We start from the raw sequence: 21,881 nt of genomic DNA, 5'->3' as shown, positions 1-21,881 counted from the left end.
GGGTGAAATTTTTTGGAGATTTGGCAAATATGGTCCAATACATATCGTCATATTATAAATCGATAGATAATTGATTTCCTCGAAGAAATGATCTGTTCGAACAGAGAAATTACGGTTAGACATTTTAATCATGCAACCTCGATTAATACAATCAATGTAATATTATGCCTAACCAGAAGAATAAAATAGGGCTAGAGATCGTAATACTTATGCAAAATCCCTTGATCATGTGCAAATTTCACTAATCATATCATAATATCGGTAATTTCTCGCCACCGTTTTTTGAAAAAAAAAAAAAGACACTATATTTGCAATTTTTAGCCATATTTGGTATTCTTAGTGATCTTTCCTTTTATTAAGTATGTTGTTGTGTCTAGGCTATTGACATTCGCACCACCATGTTTTGATAATGGGGCGAACTTAACTCGTAAGATCTCACATCGGAAAAGGAGAAAAGATTTCTGGGCTATATATGTGGATTCTCCCTCTCCATGTGTAGACACATTCAGCATCTCTAAGGGGTAGGCGCCGCAGAGTTGGTCGGACATGGTAGTGCGAATATCAATTGCCTTTTATTTATCCGTATTAAATTTTTTTAATTTCTCGCGAGATGACTTGGAGAAGTTTTAATTGAAAGATGGGTTGTTTAATAATTCCTCCAGGAAAATGCTATGACGGGTTTGCGATAGAATGGTTTGCGAGAGAAAGAGTTTACCCTAATTCAATTGCCATGGCTATCATTTTTCTTTACCATTCCCTTGAACGAAGGCCGTCACTTGGACCGTTAAGATCATCAAATTTCCATGAAGTTTTGGGCCAGGTCCCACCAAATCAACGATGGAGATTAATTGGGCTGGTGAGTGAACTGAATTATCTTTTTATTAAACACTGTTAACTATACTTTGATTTATTAAAAGGTCAATTTTTTGACTTAAAGAATCACCCTTTATTATTTTGTTAGAAAGGATTAGGGAAAACAATGAAGAGCACAAGACATAAAAAATGTCTTTAGAAATAGGGTATGTCGGGAAGGGATGGAGGATAGCGTATCCGACTTGCTCGGGCTGGAATATGGGCCAAACGGTTGATTTGGGAATAGGCGATTTTTTAGGCAAGAAATAAGGGGTGTGGATGGAGCAGAATAGTGAACAAAAAGCATAAAAAAGCGGGGCCCGCCTGGTCCGAAGGGTTATAATTAATGAGAGATTTCAAGGGGGAGTGTTTCTGGCTGTGTTGAATAGGACAAGAAATGTACACTCATTTAAAAATCCTAATTTGGGGAAACGAATCTCTCTCTTTATCTCTCTTGAATTTTTCTACAGCTCAAGTTGTAAAATTTGCTTTATAAACATAGTATTGGGCATCTTTTAAAAATAGACAGTGGGCCCATCGTTCACTCCAAAGTTTCCATCTAAATTCAAAAGTTTAGTGAAATGCCACTATAAATGTGAGTCCACCCCTCTCTATATGCTCTGCAATTACTCCTTCTCCACTTGTTACCCTTTCTCCTGCCGCCTTCCGCTCTCACAACCTTTCAGTTTCCTTCCCCTCTCACCACCTTCCTTTTTCATGGCTTCTTAACATCTCTTCACTCTTCCACCACCCTAAAAAAAACCCACAAAAAAGACCACTCTCTCTAAGAGAGGGAAATAGGAAGGAGAAAAAGAGAAGTATTATACTAGATCCTGGTGGTTTTTTTTTTTTTTTTTTTAACTTGGCTCCAGAACGGTTTGGAGGAACTTCTTCCAACCCCTCTAGTAGCAAGGAATTGATATTTCCACACCCCTTGCTACTAGAGGGGTTGGAAGAAGTTCCTCCGAACCGTTCTCGAGCCAAGTTATGTTCTGTCTTTTTTTTTTCTTTCTCTTGGTGGTGGGCACGTAGAGGGTGAAAAAGATTTCTGACATAGTTTGGAAAGCAGCCTCTTCTGCCTGTGTATTACTTGTGAAGAGTCAACAGAGAATCTAATCAACACAAATTAAAATGAAAAAAATCTAAATAATAAAGAAAATATGCACATATTTGTTTTAAGGTTAAAGAAAAATGCATGATTGATTTTGTGGGTCACCGGGACTCAGTCAGCAGATCATGCATTTTTCTTTAACGCTAAATACCAGTAGAAGAAGATGAAGATGAAGCATGCTAATGGATATCCAAATAGAAATAACGAATGGGCCTTATTTCTTTGTTTTCTGTTGAGCTTTTTCTTGGGCGATGATATTTTCACTCCCCCTGAAGTACTCCTTCGCTCCCCCCATTAACGCCTTTTGACGTCAAATCACGTTAAAAGGGGAGCGAATGCGCACTGTAGGGGGAGTGAAAATATCATTGCCCTTTTTCTTTTGTCGAGGGTATTTATCTTTGTTAAGCCAAGTACAGATTAAGCCATTAAGAGAAAAAATCTATCTTGAAATTCGGGAAACGCTGGAAAGTCTTCTGTGGCAGAGAGAGAGGGAGAGAGAGAGAGAGAGAGAGAGAGAGAGAGAGGGGGGGGCGGGGAGTTATTTTCTTCTTTTCTGATCAGCCTTTCTTTCATCTTTTCTTTTATTTATTGAGCTTCTTTTCTTTTCTCTGAGTAAGTCTAAACTGAAGGGAGCCCTCTTGCAAAAAAGAGGTGAAAGGGCACCCCATTGGCTGCACATCACGTCATGCTTGACTTTTCAGCAGTTATTAATGCATGATGGTGATGTGTAGCCAATAGGAGAGCCCTTTTACCTCTTTTTGCAAGGGCTCCCTTCAGTCTAGAATTCCTCCTTTTCTTTATTGAGGGAGACTTATTGAGATGTGTGTGTGTGAGAGAGAGAGAGAGTTATTTTCTTTTCCCCCCTTTTTTTAACTGATCATCCTTGCCTTCTCTTTTCTTTTCTTTTTGTTTGTTTAAGACATTGGTTAGAGAGAGTTATTTAGTGAGAGTGAGATATTTTCTTTTCCCCTCCTTTTTACTGATCATCCTTCTTCTTTTCTCATTTATTTTGTCTTTAAGATATTGGTTTTCATTAATTGGATCCTCTATTCTCATTCAATGAGCAGTTAACATGAATTCTATAGATAGATTATAAAAAAACCATGGAATCTGAATCTTAAGGATCTGTAGGTACGTACAAGACAAACAGGATGAACGCCGAACAACACCTTTTCGAGATGAACCAACCTTCTGATCAAGATATCAATCAGCGACCGCAGAAGAAGCGATACCATCGTCACACTGAACATCAAATCCAAGCGATGGAGGAGTAAGCTTGAAAAACCAATATATCTATTCAATATTTTAAAAAAATCACATCTAAATTTACATCTATTACTTTTTTTATTGGTAAGCTGGGGTAGGCAGGACCCCTACCAATGAATTACCCCTACCAATGAATTGATATAAAAAAGATATTGCAATCAAGAGCACAATGCACCACCCCTATGCCTAGAGACCTTATCTAAAAGGAAAGAGGAGAAACAAAGTATCCCGTGCAATCCAAATTCTTCGTACTAACCCCAGAGACAATAACTAGGGGAAAGGGGGAAAACAATGCATTCGATCCGATATATGTTGCGGATGTAGATTTACTTAAGTTACTACCTCTTAATTCTTAGGGTTTAATGTTTTATTTTATTTTATTATGTTGTTCAGCTTTTTCAAAGAATGCCCACATCCGGATGACAGTCAAAGGACAGAGCTGAGCCGTCAATTAGGGTTAGAGCCCCGGCAAGTCAAGTTCTGGTTCCAAAACAGGCGCACCCAAGCGAAGCTAAAATGTATCTGCATGGGCTGACAACTTTTTATAGTATAAAATATTATTTTATACTTTGTATGAGTATCTTCTAATATTAATTTAGTCTTAGTCAATTTAGGTAATCTTTAATTTCCTTGTTTGCTAACTTTAGTTATTCTTTTCAAACCTGAGTCACAGACCAAATGCGAGCGCCATGAGAATTCTTATTTAAGAGAAGAAAAAAGAAAAACTCAGGCCGGAGAACTTGGCTTATAAGGAAGCTTTCAGTAACACCTCGTGTCCCAACTGGCTGCTCCTCGTTTGGCGAGATGTCTTTTGATGAGCAACATCTGAGGGTTGAGAATTAATGATGGGCCCTATCTTGGGTTGATCACATACTCCATGTAGTGCTCAATCCAATGGTCCGCCGGAGATTTTTAGGGCTGTTATTGGTTTAGTGATTGATAATGCTTTTGGTGCTTTTTGAGTTATTGGTTAAATGAGTATCATTCATTTTACATCCGCTTAGTACAATAGAAATGCTACAGTGAATGGCGCCTTTGCAAAAACCAGCGGCAAGAGATCCTCCATTGGATCACTTCATTTATTATTTCTTTACTTACATTTTCTAGTGCTATTATAAATGCATTTTTAGGACGAGGATCCAAGCGGAAGTGCCCTTGAGGTTAATTTTTGCAAGAGCACCCTTCACTTTAGAATTCTCATTATATCATTATAGGTGAAATTACAGGACATACTGGCATTCAAACACCAGGGGAAATAATATGATGGGCCCCAACCCATCAAAACAAGAAGTGTGAAATGATGGGCCCCACCCTATCTATAGATTTGGCCATTTGGGTGGAGATGGTGGGACCCACTCGATCAAAACATGGTGTAAAATGGTGGGCTCCACCTTATGCATTGATTTTTAATCCAGAGCATAAAAGCGCGAACAGCATCTAAAAACGTCTCATTGTGCACGCCACCTAAGAAGAAAAGTGTAGCGAGCAGCGGCGTCTGATTTGTGCACAAGTGGGCCCCTCCCCCACCCAGGTCAACAAAACAGCTGTTGTAGATGCGGTTGGGGCCCACTGGGCTCCACCCCAACCAGATTTCATCTACTAAACGCATTTCCCATTAATTAAACAGAAATGATATCAGCACAACCGTGTTTTAAATTTTTAATAACTGCACAGACCCAGCTTATCTTTTCTTTTTTTAATTCCCTTGTAAGCTTTTTGGGAACTGTAATACCCTTTCAACAGCTCTTTAAGTACTAAAAACTAAAAACAAATATGTTTAGTGATAATATCAAAACATGGTTGTGCTGATATTATTTCCCTAATTAAACCAGCAATAATATAGAGGCTTAAAGTAGTGCGTCAGTTCTCCGATGAACGATTCTCTTTGTCTCATTGAGAGAGAGAGAGAGAGAGAGAGAGAGAGAGAGAGAGAGAGAGAGAGGAATGATATTTTCCCCCTCTGACGGATAAAATCCGCCCCCCGCCCTTAACGTTATTCGTTAAGTTTTCCAGGCAAAGGAAAACGTTAATGGGGTGAATTTATCCTGTAGCAGTGAACCATTCTCACAGAAACCGTTAAAGGGGGGGATTTTATCCGTTTGGGGGGGGGGGGGGGGGGGGGTATCATTTCCCATTATAAATTTAGAAGATCTGATGAATGCGACATGAAAAATGTGAGGGAGCCAGGGTTTTTTTTTTTAGATATATAAGTTTCAGGGGCAGATCTCCGTGTTTTCTAGGGTTTTAATGGCGATTCATGGCAACGAAGAAAGAAGCTTAGTAACGAATGCAACTTGTCAGTACGCCTTTTAATCTCTCTCTCTCTCTTCTTATGTTCTTTTGTTGTTCTTCGTGATCTTTTTGCTCTTCTCGTTTTTGGAATCTCGTCTCTTGGACAGATTTCAGTTGATTTATGAACTTCCGAGTAAGGAAATGGAAGTTCATTTTCTATTTCTAGGTTTAATTTTCTGTTTCTAGGTTCAATCAATGGTTCTAAGCATAAATTTACGATTTATAGAGAATTTGTGGCATATTTCTTTGTTGTTGTTCTATGATCTGCAGTTAGGTAATTATTTTTTAGGGATTTTGTTTCGCTCGTTTAGGAATTTAAAAGCTTAGGAGCTTGGCAATTGAAAATTAGTTGTGTCCATATGTTTGCAAAATTGTATAGAACAATCGATTATCTTTGAATTGCTTCCTGTTTGAGGATCTGAAAAAGGATAGCTGATTTTTAGGGTTTTGGTTTGGCTAGTTGTGGAGTAGCAAGTTTTCAGCGATTTCAGCTTATTTGTAAGCTTCCGAGTTGGAAAATGGAAATAAATTGGTAAATGATTCTATGCAATAGTTTTGAAACTTTTATATTTTTCTGATCGATTCTTACTGGTTCTCATTCGATGATCTTAACTCTGAAGATAGATGGTTGATATTTAGGGTTCTTGTTTTGTTCATTTCTGAAACAGTTGCGTTAAATGCATCCAGCTCAGAAGTACTGCTTGTTTTTTAGGTCAACCAAATAGTTTTGGGCATAATTTGGGAATTTGTTGAGATTTGGAAAACTTGGTTTCTGTTTAGTTTTTCCTCTGGGGTTTGTGTTTTCTTTTTGTGGCTTGCTGTATCTTTGATGGATTTTGGGTTATTTTAGGTTCCTGATTAAGAAAAATTACTGATTTAAGTAGGGAAACTTCCATCCTCTGGCTGATTGTAGTATTTGAAGGATTACATACTTCTTCTTCTTCTTCGTTTTTGATGATTTAGTTTTGTCGAGCTGGAACCTTGCATGGTCCTGTTGCTAGATGTGATTTGATGACCTAGTTGGCGGGATTGATGGCGATGTCACACAGTACATACAATTATGTAATTGAACAACGTTACCGGGATCGCCCTCCCAACCTCCGACCCACGATCCGGGGTCGTCGACCACAACCGTGGGTCGTTTTCGAACCGGATCACCAAAGTTGGGTTCTCTTTTTGTGTTTTTATGTATGCTGATCTGAAACTGGATCTTTGCGCTGATTTACTGTTGGTTTCAGATTTCTGTTTCAATTGGTGAATTTTTTTTTTCTCTATGAATTAATACTTTGTCGACCTTCTCTGTAATATCGACTGGTTTTAGAAGATCTTTGGTGTGTGAGGAATTGCTTTTCTTTTCCCTCAATTCCATTTATTTTTTACTCATTCTTGCCGGGCTTATGTTCTATAATGACTGAAACCTTAGTTATTTCCTGTAAACAGTAGTTTCAAACCTTAATTATTTCCTTTTAATGATTGAATTCTTTGTTTGTAGCTGTTTACTGTTTAGTAGATATATACAAGTTTCTGACCTTTTTCTCTACTTTCCTTTTGGTGCATGTGAATAGATTCATGCTTGGGAGATAGCAATGGACAGAGTTTTTGTTTGTTTGTTTGAAGAGTGAATTTGATTCCATGCCCAATAGTTCTTATATTTGACCCGCCTTTGGATTTTACCCTTCTTGTCAGCTTTGGTTTTGACCCGTCCTGTCCACTCTCTTGATCTTTCGGTATCTTGTATTTGATATGTGTGAGTTGACAAGTATCTTGTAATCCTTCCTTGCTAGTCCGATTTCCTTCATATTAATAAATCACAGATCTGAATTCCTTCTTTAGTTTTTTATTTTCTGGACCTTCTCAATAGGAAGGTATTTTGTTCTTGCTGTCTGAATGATATTCTTAATGTCTTTCATCATACATTCTGCATTCAGTTGTCAGATTTATTTTTTATTTACAGGATTTAATCTCTTTTCTGTTCCATTTGGAAACTTGCCACCTGTAATTGCATCACCCTTTCATGTGAAAACCTGCAACCTTCAATCGTTTGCCGGATACTTAAACTCTTCATTCTTGTCCAATATTACATATTTATTATGGGCAGTGATAAATTGACCCCCATCTCTCTCTCTCTCTCTCTCTCTCTCTCTCTCTCTCTCTCTCTCTCAGCACTGCCCTATATGGGGGTCGATTTATCACTGCCCTTTATTATTGTTATATATTCTTATAAGTTATTATAGATGACAATTTTTGCACTCGAAACAAGAAGTCTCTTCACCCTCTTCAACAATATTGAAATCTTCTTGAGTTTCATATTGGTTCTTGTTTACCTGTATTTGATTTTGCTTTACATAAACACATTCAGATTCAAACTAAAATCTTTACTAAAGTACATGTGAAAGTTATTCTATACACTGAGTGCTTTTTACCGCCTTCCTTACAGCTTGTCAGGACTCTGCTAGAACATAAAATCCATAATCAGTTTTGTACAAAGGTATAAGTGTAAGAGATTTGGAACCCAGCTGCCATGGGGAGCTAAAGATCACTGTCCCCTCAAAAAGATATCTGGAAACCTTTGATTGAGAGAACATCATGGCTCAGACACTTGAAGCCATCAGGGGTGGTGGAGGCTCTATCAGGGTTGGGACAACTGGGACTGTTGGATCATTGATGACCAGGGAATTGGAATCCCTGAAACATTGTCCACATGGACCAGTTCCATCTAGAACAAAATCTCAAACGGTCTCTGTCTCAGTTCCATGTGGCAGTATTACCCCAAAAAAATCACAGTCAAGAAGAAATTCAATCGACGAAGCCAGCACCAGCACCAGCTCCAGCTCCAGCAGAACTGTTAATCACAGAAGCCATGGAAGTACCCAAAAAACAAAATCTAGCCTTAAAAAAAGTGACCCTCTCCTCCCTATGCTCAGCTCTGATGACATCCCCATAAAGAGAAATCCTAACAGAGAGAAATTAGACAAGAAAGGATCCTTAATTGTCGAAGTGGTAGACATAAAATGTGGCAGCATGGAGAAAACATGGTCCACCCCCATCACGAACCGGCTCAAGAAGCTTGGCTTCTCCAAGCTCTCTGAAACCATCACCTAACCTTACAACTTACTTGCATCAGCTTTGAGGTTCCTGTAACTGAACCTGGGCACCCTTCGATCATCTACAACCTCCACCGCAGAGCAGATGCTCGGCAAGAACCCGCCACCTCCTTTCTTCTTCTTTTTCGAGGTCACAATTTCAAACCCAAACTTGGGTCTAAAACTACTACCACTGGTAGAACGCATCTCTTTAATCTGTGTCGGTGGTCTCTGTGAGCGGCCATGGCAATCCAACTCAAGCCTTTTGAAGTACTCAATCTCCTGTAATACAAGGGAACCAATTGTGCCTCTGGTGCCAATCTCGACCGGAGCCAGTGTTGCCGCCATCTTTAGGGAGAAATGGGCACCCTTACTTCAGATTTTATAGCATCATGTTGTTTGGTTGAAGGAAGAAGAGTAGTTTCTTATCTTTAAATGTGTGCATTGCTTTGAGTTTGGGTTATTCTAGACTTGATCTATCACATATGATTTCTCTAATGTGGACAGCATTGTATTTTGCAAGGTTGGGCAGATTGATGATGATGTGGGTCATCTTATTCTTGTGTTTGTAATGAATACATCGGTAGGTAACTTTGACATTTTTAACAATTTTAACTGCTATTTTATGTTTCTGTTTGGCTTTTTCTTCATTTCTCTGTCTTGGCCGGCAAGATAGGAGTGATGGTGGGGCTTATTTTGGTCGGTGGAGCATCTTTTCAATGCATTTTTTTAGGTAAGGAATCATGGGTATTTTGCTTTATTTCCCGTTTTTGCTTTGAGCAGTTATTATTTTAGGCTACGGTGAAGTTAATAGTTTCCCAACTCAACTCAACTAAGCCTCTGTCCCAAACTAGTTGGGGTCAGCTAATGAATCCTTTAGAAAATTTTCATGAAGAAGGTTACGGTGAAGTTATAGTTATGAACCCTTTATGAAGATTTTGTGGTTGCTGTTTATGCCAAATCTCAGGATGGGAAATGAGCTTTTTCAGTTTTTATTCCCCATGTGACCGATTAAGATAAGGTTGTACAAGGAAAATGATATTTCCATCTCCTTTCTCAGCACTTCCACCCATTTTGCTCGTCTTTTCCCAAGGCCCTGTTTGGATTGCAAGAAAAACATTTCTGATGGAATTTTTTTTTCTGGAGTAACATTTTTTCTTTCCAAGACTATGAGGGAAATGATATAATTGTGGTTAATTTAGAGGGGTATTGTCATAAATTTAAAGGTCCATCAACATGTTTAGTTCCAGTTATCATATAAATTGAAGGTCTTTCTATATAAAACTTGAACTGCTGTGGTTTGAGTTACTCTTTTTTTGTGTGTGTGAATGTGTGATCAAACAATGGAAAGCAATCTACCCGAAAAAAAAACAAATTCCTGCAATCCAAACTGGGCTTAAAATAGATTTATTTTCAGGTAGAGACACAAAATGGGGTTCTTATATAATGCATGAACATATGGAGCCAGTTGTTCAATGATCCAAAGGCTTCCTAGGGATGAGCCATACATCAAAATCTATTCCATCGGACCATACAGACCATTGCTTCTTTGTTTTCTTACCGTATATTTAACAGCCACAAATTAGATGGTTAGAATCGTCCACTAGCTGTGCATTTTGAAGCATGGCCCATCGATAAAAAGCTTTAACAGATACATGGTTTGGATTATTGAACAAGTGGGCCCTGCATGGACATGTAACCGATTCTATTTTTTTTATTTTCAAGGAAAAAGAAGCACCCACCATCTAAGAACCCAACAGAAGGTAGTGGAAATGTAGCCTTTTTTTAGGAAAAAGACAACAGGTAGGTGTGGAAATACTTAAAAAGGGGGTGGAACTATCATTTCCATATGCATAATACGCTTTCATATGAAGCTTCAGCATTATTTTTTGCCCGGGTTCTAGTTTCCATGGAAATTGCCCACCTTCCACTTCCAAACCCTCTTAAATTTCCATTGGAAATCAAAATGATGAGAGAAGAATGGATGGTTGGTAGTCTACCCATATCTCCCTGTAGTCTGCCCTATCTACCTCTACTGGATGTGCCATTGCCCTTGGCTGCCAAACTACCAACGAAGACCTCTTGATTCTGACTTTCTGCTGAGGAAGGTAAGCAGTCTTTATTGTGAGTCCCACCTTCCATGTTATATGGGACCATTGATCTTGAGAGCCATTGATTTCAGAGTCTATTGTAGGAACAGACATTTCTTGTGTTGTCCCATTTCAACCCACAGGATTAACGAAGAATTGTCAATATGGTAGATCATAATTATTGATTAAGGGTTTTCTTTTACATAAAATAGAATCTTTTGGTACAATAGAACCAAAAGTGATGCTGATTATTCAAGAACTAACGTCAATTTTCCACTCTACAACTCCAACTCGGTTACCATATCATTATTCAAGGAAGATAGTGATCTTTCTCCTACAAGGTTACCCTATCACTATTTAAAGAAGATATCAATGAACTTTCTGTTAAATGGTTTTCATTGATGTGATGACTCTCATTACATTGAGTTTTTGAGTCACGAACTCGCAATTACCCTGTCACCCACCCGAGTTGATGATGATGCGGGTCATCCTCAACTCGGTTACCATATCATTATATAATCACACTGGTAAAGGGATTTCTCAATGAAATAAGGAGCAGATGGTGGTAAGGGGACGAATTGGAATCAACCAGAACCCCAACTGACTCTATGGTAAAAGATCAACCTGAATGGACAAAGTTTAAAATTTTATGAAGTTTAAACGAAACATTGTCAATAATAAATTTCTGAAAACATATTTAAAGCATAAATTTTAGAATAAACCTTATGTTTACAGGCATGATTTAACAAACACGTACTCCATTAGGAATTAAGATGCCTAGGATCATCCGACCTTACTAATTTTTGCTATATTTATACCCAATCTAGGTTGGCGCCCACTGAATGATTTAACTAAGATCATGACATGTTGGTTGACCCAATCACAATGGTTCTAACAAAAAGAAAAACCAATATTAGGGATTTAGAGAAAATCATGAAAAAATTAGGACAGATTTTAGTGCTATCGAAAGAAAAAATCCATTCATCTTTGTTTTAAGTTAACCTCATTAGCAGTTACAATTTCTATGTATGAAATAGAGGTGTTTTGGTCTTTTTTTTTTTACAAGGCATGAGTATTACGGACATTTTTTATGAGACATGGGTATTTTGGTCATTTTCTATGAGAGAGGGGTATTTGGTCATTCTAGTTTCTTTTTTTCTAGGGGATTTTTTAATATTTTTTAAGCTCAGCATCAAAAAATCACTTCACATTATTCTGTTCTACAATAGAAACTACTTTTTTTTTATACAGTTTCTGGGGCAGAAAAGAAAACAAAAACATTTCTGGATTCTGACTGATTATACATACCAAACGTGTTTCTCCTATTTTTGATTTAAAAATCAGAAAAAACAGTTTTCTGAAACGTATCCAAATGCACCATCAGTTTCACTTGGGCAGAACGTAAGGGAAGGAAACATACCTGCAGATGATTCATCATGTGAAGGCACATTACTGAAGTGATGATGGACTGAGTGAGATCTCAACCGTCCAATTCCACAATCACGGGCCCTTGTCAGCAACATGATGAAAGCGTCAGATGGAAGCAAAATAGAAACAGCAGAAAAACCAAGGAATCTTGGATTTATTGACAATAAGGGCCATTACAGTCCACCGTAAGTTGCCTCCATTAAATACACACAAGCCTCAACACCAACTTAAAAGACAAAGCCTCCCACACACACCCCCAAATAAAGCCACTGTTGTTATACATAACCAAAGAGACCATTATAAATTTATAATATGCACACCCAGTCAGCAACACTACCAGTAAAATGAAGATTACTAGCGGGCTTAGCCGAGGGACCAGATTTTGATCTACAGATTGGCTTACTTGATGATCCAATTGAAAGAATGAATATGGTGATTAAGCTGCGAGGACTATGACCACAATGAGTAGCACAACCCCAAAAATCACCAAGAGCAAGCACGCCTGGATGAACCATAAATACAGGTTGACAAAAAGGATTCCAATGCAACTAAAAATAGAAACTAAAAATTGGTGAATCATTACCAGAGACGAGTTCGACTTTTGGGTTTTGGCTGCTTTTGCAAGTTGGGATTTCGCCTGTGCGGTTGCAACACTGGAATTCTCGATGTTGGAGTCAATGTCATCTACAAGTTGGAGAGAGGAATTGGTTTTAAAGTGGGAAAAGATGCACCAGAACACTTGGGTTAGGATTCGAAAGCTTACCAATCATAGCCCCTTGCTCATGAACCAGTACAGCGAGATCTTTGAAAATTTCATTCACTTCTCCAATCTGCTGCTGGATCTCCTGGATTCCTTGCTCTCTTTCCTCAATGACAGCTTCATTGAAAGCAATCTCATTATCCAATAGCAACACATCTTGCCTGCTAAATGAAGCAAACAAAATCCCAGAAAGCCATATTTTAGAGTTGTGCAGAGACGATGTTCTCCGACTCTATATGATGATGGGAATGCAAAGCTTAGACAACATTAAAAACCCTCTATTTTTTCTCAATCGATCGTACCCATCAATATCCCTCCAAAGCTTAGACAACAAAATCATGATAGCATGGTTGACATATGATAATCATGGCACGAGTTTTACAGAATCACAAGATCTTAAGAGAACTAAGTCTCTGACTAGGAGCACCAAGACTATGAACAGAATAAAATCAACTACCAAATAATGAAGGGCAGATCTCACCTTCTAGATTCCACAAGAAGGGCACGTTCTTCGGGAGTTTTATCCGAGCGTACATCTATCTCACTTGCAGTATAGCTGTGTAAAGAAGACCAGGGACCACAAAATTAGGGTATATCCGTATATGGATTCTAAAAATTGAAGGAAAAACACACATTTCATGCCAAATATGTGAGTTAAAAAAAATGAATACATAATTCAGTGCATCATTGTATGCAAATGACAGGCGCGCTTATAAAATTACCGTATGCTGGTTGTTCTTCGGAGGAAAAAATTATATGGTGTAGGTTCTTTCCATAAGAAAAACATTTTTTGCCAGGGCCAGAGCGAGATTGGTCCTATAATTCAAGAATACCAAGGCTACTTCTAAAATTTCAGAGCAGTTTTAAAAATCAGGGCCATTTGGAACTTATAGAATGCCAGCGATATATGGGTTCTGCGGCGGCAGGTCACAACTGGAATGTCAAGCATATAACAGACAACAAACCAGAAGAAGAAATTCCCAAATCTAAACGGGTAGAAAGAACTAAACTGTCAAGCAAGAATTTACCTGGAAGGAAGAACTGCTTGGGGAACAAATGGGAAGTATGCTGTTTCTCTCTCAGCTGCAAGCCGTTGAGCCTTCTGAAACTCTTTCAGAACTGCCTGGAAATCTTTTGCAAGCTTCGCATCTTGGATCTTTTTGCTGGCCTGCATATAGATGGAATCTCAATCACCAAGTAAAAGATAAAAAAGAACATGAGAATGTTGATGTTGCAGACCATATCAAAAGTGAAACCATCAAGAATGATGGAATCTCAAAACTAATACCATCAAGAATGATAGAATCTCAAAAGTAATACCATCAAGAATGATGGAATCTCAAAAGTGAAACCGTCATGATAGATGGAATCTCAATCCCTGCAATTTTCTTTAATTACGACCGTAAAAAAATGACAACTTAAATGATCATAGCTCTGTTAACTCGTACATACATGCCTATCCTTACACATATATGCACATTTGCATCCATACACAGAGCCATATGAATAGATTACGAAGCATCAATCATGGCCTGATCATTAGTAATCAAGTAGCTGTCAAGTAAAAGGGACATTTTCTTTCTGCTAAGCAAAACCATATAAATACTGGAAGATGATACTGTATGCCGAGAGCGCGCTTATTTGATGGTCAGAACTTTCGAAAACAACATCCTACTGGGTTGAGTAGGGAGAGAGCGAGTAGGCTTGCCTCCCCTTACACAACACATGGAGTGATAGAAGATCCTTTCCGTTTAGCAATGGGTTCCATCCAACTCGTCCTTGTTCTGAGACAATTGTTAAACTGTTATTGTAAGATATCAGTGTTTCTTTTCTTTCCTATGTTTCTTTCCTATGAGTCAATTTGAACTAAAAGCAAATAACGTGATAGTGCTCCCTTCCTCATCCATCTTGAGCTCCCAACCACCCCTTATCATGAGGCATAATCCACAATCATAACAACATAATGAACAAGGACAAGGAAAGAGAAATGTTGAGGGAAAGGGATATAAATGGTCGTCTTTTTGCGGGAAAGAGAAATGTTGATTGTTGATCATTGCGGTCAACAACATATTCATCCATTGTAACCTTGCTAGGGAAGTGTGGGGAGAAATCCTTTTCAGGTTTGCGATCTCATGGGTCTTTCCGGCTAAACTATCCGATGTATTGGAGTGGTCGGGGGTTTCTTGGAAACAGAAAGGAAAAACTCTTTGGAATATATCTCTATTAGCCACCTTGTGGGTATTATGGAAAGAAAGGAATAATAAAGTGTTTGATGGTATCTCTAAGTCTTCCCACTTCTTGTTTGTTAAAGCGATCGCCCGTTTTATTTTGTAGGCTAGGATCCTCCCTTCTTTTAGGTTCGTATTGGCCTATGACCTTTGGGAGGGATGGTCGGTAATTTGCAAAAGTTCTGAACAGCGCACTACAAGTGTTCAAGAATGGGATCCCCTTCCTCAAGGGCTTCTAAAGTTGAACTTTGACGGATCGAGTATGGGGAACCCAGGGCCGGCGGGTATTGGAGGTGTCCTTAGAAATTCAAGGGGTGAGGTCATTTGGGCTTTCGGAGGGCCTATTGGAGTCTCAGATGCTAACGAGAAGGAGGTTAGAGCGGTCTATCAAGGGATTAAAGTATTAAACGCCTAGATAAAGATTACTTGGATAAGGTGATAGTGGAAGGGGATTCTCTAAATGTCATCCGTTGGCTCAGGAGCTCTACGGTTCCCCCTTGGAGGTTTGCCCTCTATTTTGACAAGATCCAAGACATTGTAGAGGGAGCCTCGACTTCTTTTATGCATGTTCGGAGGTCGGCCAATAGTGTGTTGGACAAGTTAGCGGGGGATGGTGTAGTTAAGGCAGAGCTTGAGATATTTGATTTCCTACCTCCTTGATTGTTCGGATTGCTCATCGCCTTTTTAATTTGTTTATTTTTTTCTTTTCATCCTTGTAATGCTTTGCTTGATTTTCTGTTTTTCCTCCTTGCATTGATTGGATGGGCCAGCTCGGTCTCTCCCTTGGTTTTAATGAAAATTGCTATCATTAAAAAAATGGACAAGGAATTTTGGAGGGGTAAAATGAATATCATTAACACACACCTATGATCAGCTATTTTCCTTTTTTTTTCTTTGTTTGTCCAAAAAAAAAGAAAGGAAACACTTTCTTTTCGGTATTTCCATAATGCAAGTCCTTTGTTAACTTCAAAAAATAATAAAAAATCATTGAGACAATAAGGGTAAAACAAAGAAGAGAATTTTGACTTCACTTACACTAACTGCAGTATGCTGATCTGTTTCACTAGCTTGTTTAAGTTTAGCCGAAGTATCTTTTACCAACTGCCCAATATGTAGCCTTGTCTTGTGCCTGCCAAGGAAATAAACTAATTAAAAGAAGAAACGAACGCACACACAAGCCATTTATAGGCAATGTGTGACAGCATTGGGGTCAAATTGGATCAGCCAAAAGGATCATAGAAGAAAAAATTTGAGAGAGAGTGCGAAATTATATCACTTCCTTTAAAAAAATGAACAAACCCTACACAAATATGACCACCTGAGTAACCAGTTGAATTGCAAAAGAGCAAAACAAAAGCAACAAAATTATTGATAAAGATTTTTCTGATTTTCCTAGATTTCATAATTCCATGCACCTGCTAATTCTGTCATATAAGATACACAGCATCTTACGCTGTTTCAATGAAATATATTTTTCTTTCCCTTCAATAATGTGCGGACTGTTTCCTACAGCCAGGTCAATATGAGCTAAAATTCTACCAAAGTCTTTCTTGCACCCGTAGAGTGCTTAGAAAAATCGAAAAAACCAATGACTGAGCCAAGCTTTGTCAATGATTCCTCTCCAGCCATATTGTGGTGCAGTACGAAATGTTTCTAGAATCTAAGTGGAAAATGTTGTGACCAAAATATTAGTAGGCATTGCTCAAAGGACTTTTTCTAGAGTGTCATTATGATTTTTTCAAAAAAATATTATTAAATTAGAATATTATTGAAGGAATTGTGCACATAATAGTATTGGTTATAATTACCAAATTAATGATTGATATTTTTTGGAATTTTAAAGATGGCCGTTTTACCCCTTAAAAAGAAAAGAAATAAATTACCAGTTATATATATATATATATATATGAGGAAAATTATTGTGAGCTTGAAGCTCATATAGCTCATATGAGGTTGAGGGCCCAAACACATGGGTCCCACATTTTTTGTGGTGATTCAAACCATACATTTGCAAGGCCCCATCATAGATAGAGTGTGTATCAAAAATCAGCTCCATTGGATCATCCTAACCCCTCCAAAAGCGGAGGGCAAAAATGGGCAGATTTGTGGCAAACAGTGTCTGTCCATTTTGCCCTCCACTTTTGGATGGGTTAGGATGATCCTATGGAGCTGATTTTTTGTACACACTCTATCTATGTAAGGGCCTTTCATATGAATGCTTTGGATCATCCTAACAATGTGGGCCCACATGTGTTTGGGCCCTCAAGCTCATATAAGCTATATGAGCTTCAAGCTCACAATCATTTTCCTCTATATATATATATATATATATATATATATATATATATATATAGAGGAAAGTGTTTCTAGTCCGCCGACTAGAGATCATTCTCTAGTCCGCCACCCAAAAACACATGGGTCCCACATATTTGGGTGATGCAAAGCATTCATTTGATGGGCCCTGGCATAGAGACGGTGTCCACAAGAAATTAGCTTCATAGGATCATCCCAACCCTATGATTTGTGGAGCTTAAAATGGACGGCTATAAACCGCCACAAATCTGTCCATTTTTTAACTCCACAAATCGAAGGGTTAAGAAGATCCTCTGAAGCTGAATTTTTGTGGACATCCTATCTATGATGAGGCCTATCAAATGAATGCTTTGCATCACCCAAATATGTGGGACCCATGTGTTTTTGGGTGGCGGACTAGAGAATGATCTCTAGTCGGCCGGACTAGAAACGCTTTCCTCATATATATATATATATATATATATATATATATATATAGAGAGAGAGAGAGAGAGAGAGAAAGAGAGAGAGAGAGAGAGAGAGAGAGAGAAAGAGAGAGACAGAGAGACAGAAAACGGTTTCTGCACACATGTGTAGATAAGTTATCTACACACTAGCTTAAAATACAGTGGAGGGCATATTGTTTGGGTGATCCAAACCATTCATTTGATTGGCCCTCACATAGATAGGGTGTCCATAAAAAATCAGCTACATAGGATCATCCCAACCCTACGATTTGCGGAGGTAAAATGGACGTGTATAAACCTTCACAAATCTGTCCATTTTTTGCCTCCACTGTTCGAAGGGTTAGGATGAACCTATGGAGCTGATTTTTTGTGGACACCTTATCTATGTGAGGGCCAATCAAATGAATGGTTTGGATCACCCAAACAATGTGGGCCTCCACTGTATTTTAAACTAGTGTGTAGATAACTTCTCTACACATGTGTGTAGAAACCGTTCTCTCATATATATATATATATATATATATATATAGAGAGAGAGAGAGAGAGAGAAAAGTGTAGCTACACATACGTGTAGCTAACTTAGCTACACCGACGCCTTAGAATACAGTGGACCCCACATTGTTTCGGTGTTGTAAGCCATTCATTTGACGGGCCCTCACATAGATAGGGTGTGCCCAAAAAATCAGCTCCATAGGATCATTCCAACCCTACGATTTGTTGAGGCAAAAATGGACGTGTAAAAACCTTCACAAATCTGTCCATTTTTGCCTCCACAGTTTGAACGGTTGGGATCATCCAATGGAGCTGATTTTTTGGGCACACCCTATCAATTTGAGGGCGTATCAAATGAATGGTTTGGATCACCCAAACAATGTGGGCCCACTATATTTTAAGCCGTCGGTGTAGCTAAGTTAGCTACACGTATGTGTAGCTTCACTTAACTCATATATATATATATATATATATATAGGGATTTGCTAGTCTTCATTCATGAGGTGGATGCTGTCAGTTGCAAAAGACCATCTGCGAAATGCCTTCTGCGATGGACGCTAGAAAATCCCATATATATATATATATAGCCAATTTCTTCATTAAATAAGGTGGCGAACAAGTGGTCAATACCAATAGAGAATAGTACAAAGAGCAAATGAAACAATGGAAAAGTAGAAACCATCAAATCTACAGCCCCTTCAAGGAGACAGGGAATAAAAAAATAGCAAGTCTATCCCTAAAAAATCTGAGATAAACTATCATCATCAGAGTAGTCCGCTCGCTGTACATGTTGAAAGCTCATTGAAGAGTCCTCAAAACAATCGAAAATCTCGTCAAACACGTGTGCAAACCTCCAACGGTAAGACTGGCTCCCACTGACCCACCTGATTACATTGATGGAGTCCCCTCTACTATTAATCTACCGAGATCTCCATTCTTGGCGATCTTTATGCTCTGTAAGAGTGCTTTGACCTCAGCGTTATTTGAGTTTGTGATTCCGATCGGACCCAAGAAGCCCATCTGGCCACGCCCCTCTTGAACCTGAGAACATGGACTGCCCCAGCCAGCCCTGGGTTGTCTAGGCTCAGACCGTCGAAGTTAAGCTTTAGCAAACCTAAGTCAAGGGGTTGTCTGCTTGGAGTAGGTATGTCATATGTGTACCTGCTCCCTACTAGCACACATCTCTCTCCATAGCAAGGGATTAATCTGAAACTTGGGAGGGTCTTTACCAAAGATATAGTTAATGCCATCACCTTTGTGTACATGAACAATGAGCTCTTTATCGATCCCCTAAATACTCTGGCATTTCCTTCCTTCCATATCACCCATATTGGAGCCAATGACACAACTTTCGATAGAAACCTTCCTTTTTCTGGCCATGGGACAGAGAGCTAGGATTCCAGGAGACGAGTAATAGTAGCGGAAAACACCAGGACATCACAAATCTCCCTAGAATCCTGCTCCATATCTCCTTGGCTATCCTACAATGAATGACTATGTGGTCTACGGTTTCCCCTGCTTCCACACATAGGGCACAATGGTCAATAACGATCATCTCCCAGTATCATACAAGGATGTTACTAACCACTTATTCATTCATTGCAGACAACTCAATGGTTACTGATAATCCCGAGTGAAACAAACAACATGAACATTACAGGGACAAAATCGAAATTAGTACTTTCATATAATAGAAAGAGTTTATGATAATTAAAAAAAACAATAAAAGATAGGATTTCACAGTAAGTGATGCTTAAAACCCTAATTCAAGTTATGAATTGAAAACAGGGTCTTTCTCTATTGAGATCTGTAACAGCTCCATAATCAAGTTATGAATTGAAAATCGTGTCTTTCCCTCTTCTTTTCTTTTCCTGATGGATTTGACTACTAAATAATTCAAGCAATTTATCCAATCCAATCAGAATTTCATAGATCATTAGAAACCCTAGACAGATTCAATTGTAATAGTTTAAGCAATTCATCCAACCAAATCAGAATTCCATAATTCATTAGAAACCCTAGACAGATTCAATGCTAATTGGTACAAAAAATCACCAATTCAAAAACGAAGAAGATAAAATTCCAACAAAATAAACGATTCTCACAGTTTTTCACGAAGCTCGGGTGTATCCTTCGGAGTTCCGAGGGTATTAACGAGACGTTGAAAGGTTGATACGGCCGTGTTGATCTGAAAAACACCGGATGACACGGCCTGAGTCGGATCCTGCTTGCCGTTGATCAGATCCCGCCTCATAGTGATCGGACGGCCAGATTCGATATCTTGAAAGCTCATCTTGCCCTAGAATTCTCAAAGAAGAGAAGAGAATTCTCGAAGAAGAGAGAGGGTTTTCTGAAAACCCTTGGGGGCGGGGGCGAATTTGGCAAAAAATGGGGAAGAATCTGGCGCCGATTTCAAGACGGAGATCGGATTTTTTAAAGGTGGAAAGTGGAGAAAAAGGGGGCGAGATTTTAGGAAGTTAGGGGTAGAAATTAGGGTTTTTGAGGTGAGGGAATTGGCGGAGAAAAAGGAGAAAAGGAGATGAAAAAGAGAATCATACAGAGAATTTGAAGGGTTTTTGCGGGTTTTCTTTGGGCGATGATAAATTCGCACGCACCGTAGGATAATTCGAACATTGTTGAAGGAGAGAATTTGTGGCAGATTTTAACACATTTTGACGTTGCAAGGGTGCGAATTATCCTAGAGTGATGCGAATTTAACATCATCTTCTTCTTTTTTAATTTTATTGATTAAGAAGATGCCTTGGATTCCACGTGTAGGCCCAGCCATTAATCATTCTTCGACGGCACGTTGGTGGGGATTGAGAAAGCGACACGTGGCGTGGTGACTAATAATAGCCACAATGCCATACGGGGGAAAGAGACAAGCGGGCGTCATGGAGGTCCCTAACAGCCCTCTCAGTTCTGCCACCTGTACGACAAAACGTTTGTAACTTTTTTATGACAAAAATAACATTATTTTTTCTAAAATGACAAACATGCCCTATTTTGACACCTTATATGGGCTAGTCTTGGAGTTCAGAGGTCATTGTGCTTGGAGCGTGGGATGTTTATGGAACGGGTTTAAAATGAATGAGCTAAAAAAATATTTATAACATTTTTTTCTGCTTTTGTTGACTTGTAGATGCATGACATGATAGAACAAGACATGCGAGTTAAATTATTATTTTTACTAAAGATAATAGTAAACTTAAGATAATATGTAGCTCAAGGCTAGAACTTAAAAATTAGCGGGAAATATATGTAAAAGTAAAGTTCACAAAAAAAATAAAAACCTTTTAAAATTTTAGAAAAGAGAGGACTAGGAATCATGGTTTGAAATTTCGACCGAAGTTTTGAAATTTCGGATTTCATTGAGGACCGAAATTCTCGAAATTTACCACATTTCGGATTTCGTTGAGGACCAAAATTCCATAAATTTACCAAATTTTGGTCGAAATTTAGTTAATTTCGGGAATTTCAGCAAAATTTGTTATAAAATATTATTTTTTTATTCCGTTAA

At 38.5% G+C, this 21,881-nt stretch overlaps 1 protein-coding gene and 2 long non-coding RNA genes across 5 annotated transcripts; 2 read left to right on the top strand and 1 right to left on the bottom strand.

Annotated features, from left to right (window-relative positions):
* Positions 1–1,505: 1,505 nt before the first annotated feature.
* Positions 1,506–4,177, top strand: LOC143854080 (uncharacterized). 2 transcript variants are annotated; one of them, XR_013237360.1, is made up of 4 exons: positions 1,506–1,670; positions 3,095–3,233; positions 3,623–3,747; positions 3,903–4,177. It is a non-coding gene; the product is annotated as an uncharacterized LOC143854080 (long non-coding RNA). The 2 variants fall into 2 exon arrangements; XR_013237361.1 differs by lacking the exon at positions 3,903–4,177 and having other exon boundaries at positions 3,623–3,847.
* Positions 4,178–5,353: 1,176 nt separating this feature from the next.
* Positions 5,354–9,236, top strand: LOC143854647 (uncharacterized). The gene is made up of 2 exons (XR_013237560.1): positions 5,354–5,525; positions 7,959–9,236. It is a non-coding gene; the product is annotated as an uncharacterized LOC143854647 (long non-coding RNA).
* Positions 9,237–12,245: 3,009 nt separating this feature from the next.
* LOC143854965 (syntaxin-22-like) lies at positions 12,246–21,026 on the bottom strand. 2 transcript variants are annotated; one of them, XM_077365114.1, is made up of 7 exons: positions 20,467–21,026; positions 16,146–16,239; positions 13,911–14,050; positions 13,364–13,438; positions 12,886–13,046; positions 12,706–12,806; positions 12,246–12,624 (listed from the first exon to the last, which is right to left on the bottom strand). In XM_077365114.1, the coding sequence occupies exons 1-7, from the start codon at positions 20,652–20,654 to the stop codon at positions 12,559–12,561; spliced, it is 825 nt and encodes a 274-aa protein (XP_077221229.1). In that variant the 5' UTR covers positions 20,655–21,026; the 3' UTR covers positions 12,246–12,558. The 2 variants fall into 2 exon arrangements, with proteins under 2 accessions (XP_077221229.1, XP_077221230.1); XM_077365115.1 differs by having other exon boundaries at positions 12,886–13,043; positions 20,467–21,023.
* Positions 21,027–21,881: the final 855 nt, after the last annotated feature.

This window comes from Tasmannia lanceolata, unplaced genomic scaffold (assembly GCF_043159265.1).
Source record: "Tasmannia lanceolata isolate RefF3 unplaced genomic scaffold, GAP_Taslan_0.1 ptg000020l, whole genome shotgun sequence".
NCBI lineage: Eukaryota > Viridiplantae > Streptophyta > Magnoliopsida > Canellales > Winteraceae > Tasmannia > Tasmannia lanceolata.
This window is presented reverse-complemented; position numbering and strand designations above follow the sequence as displayed.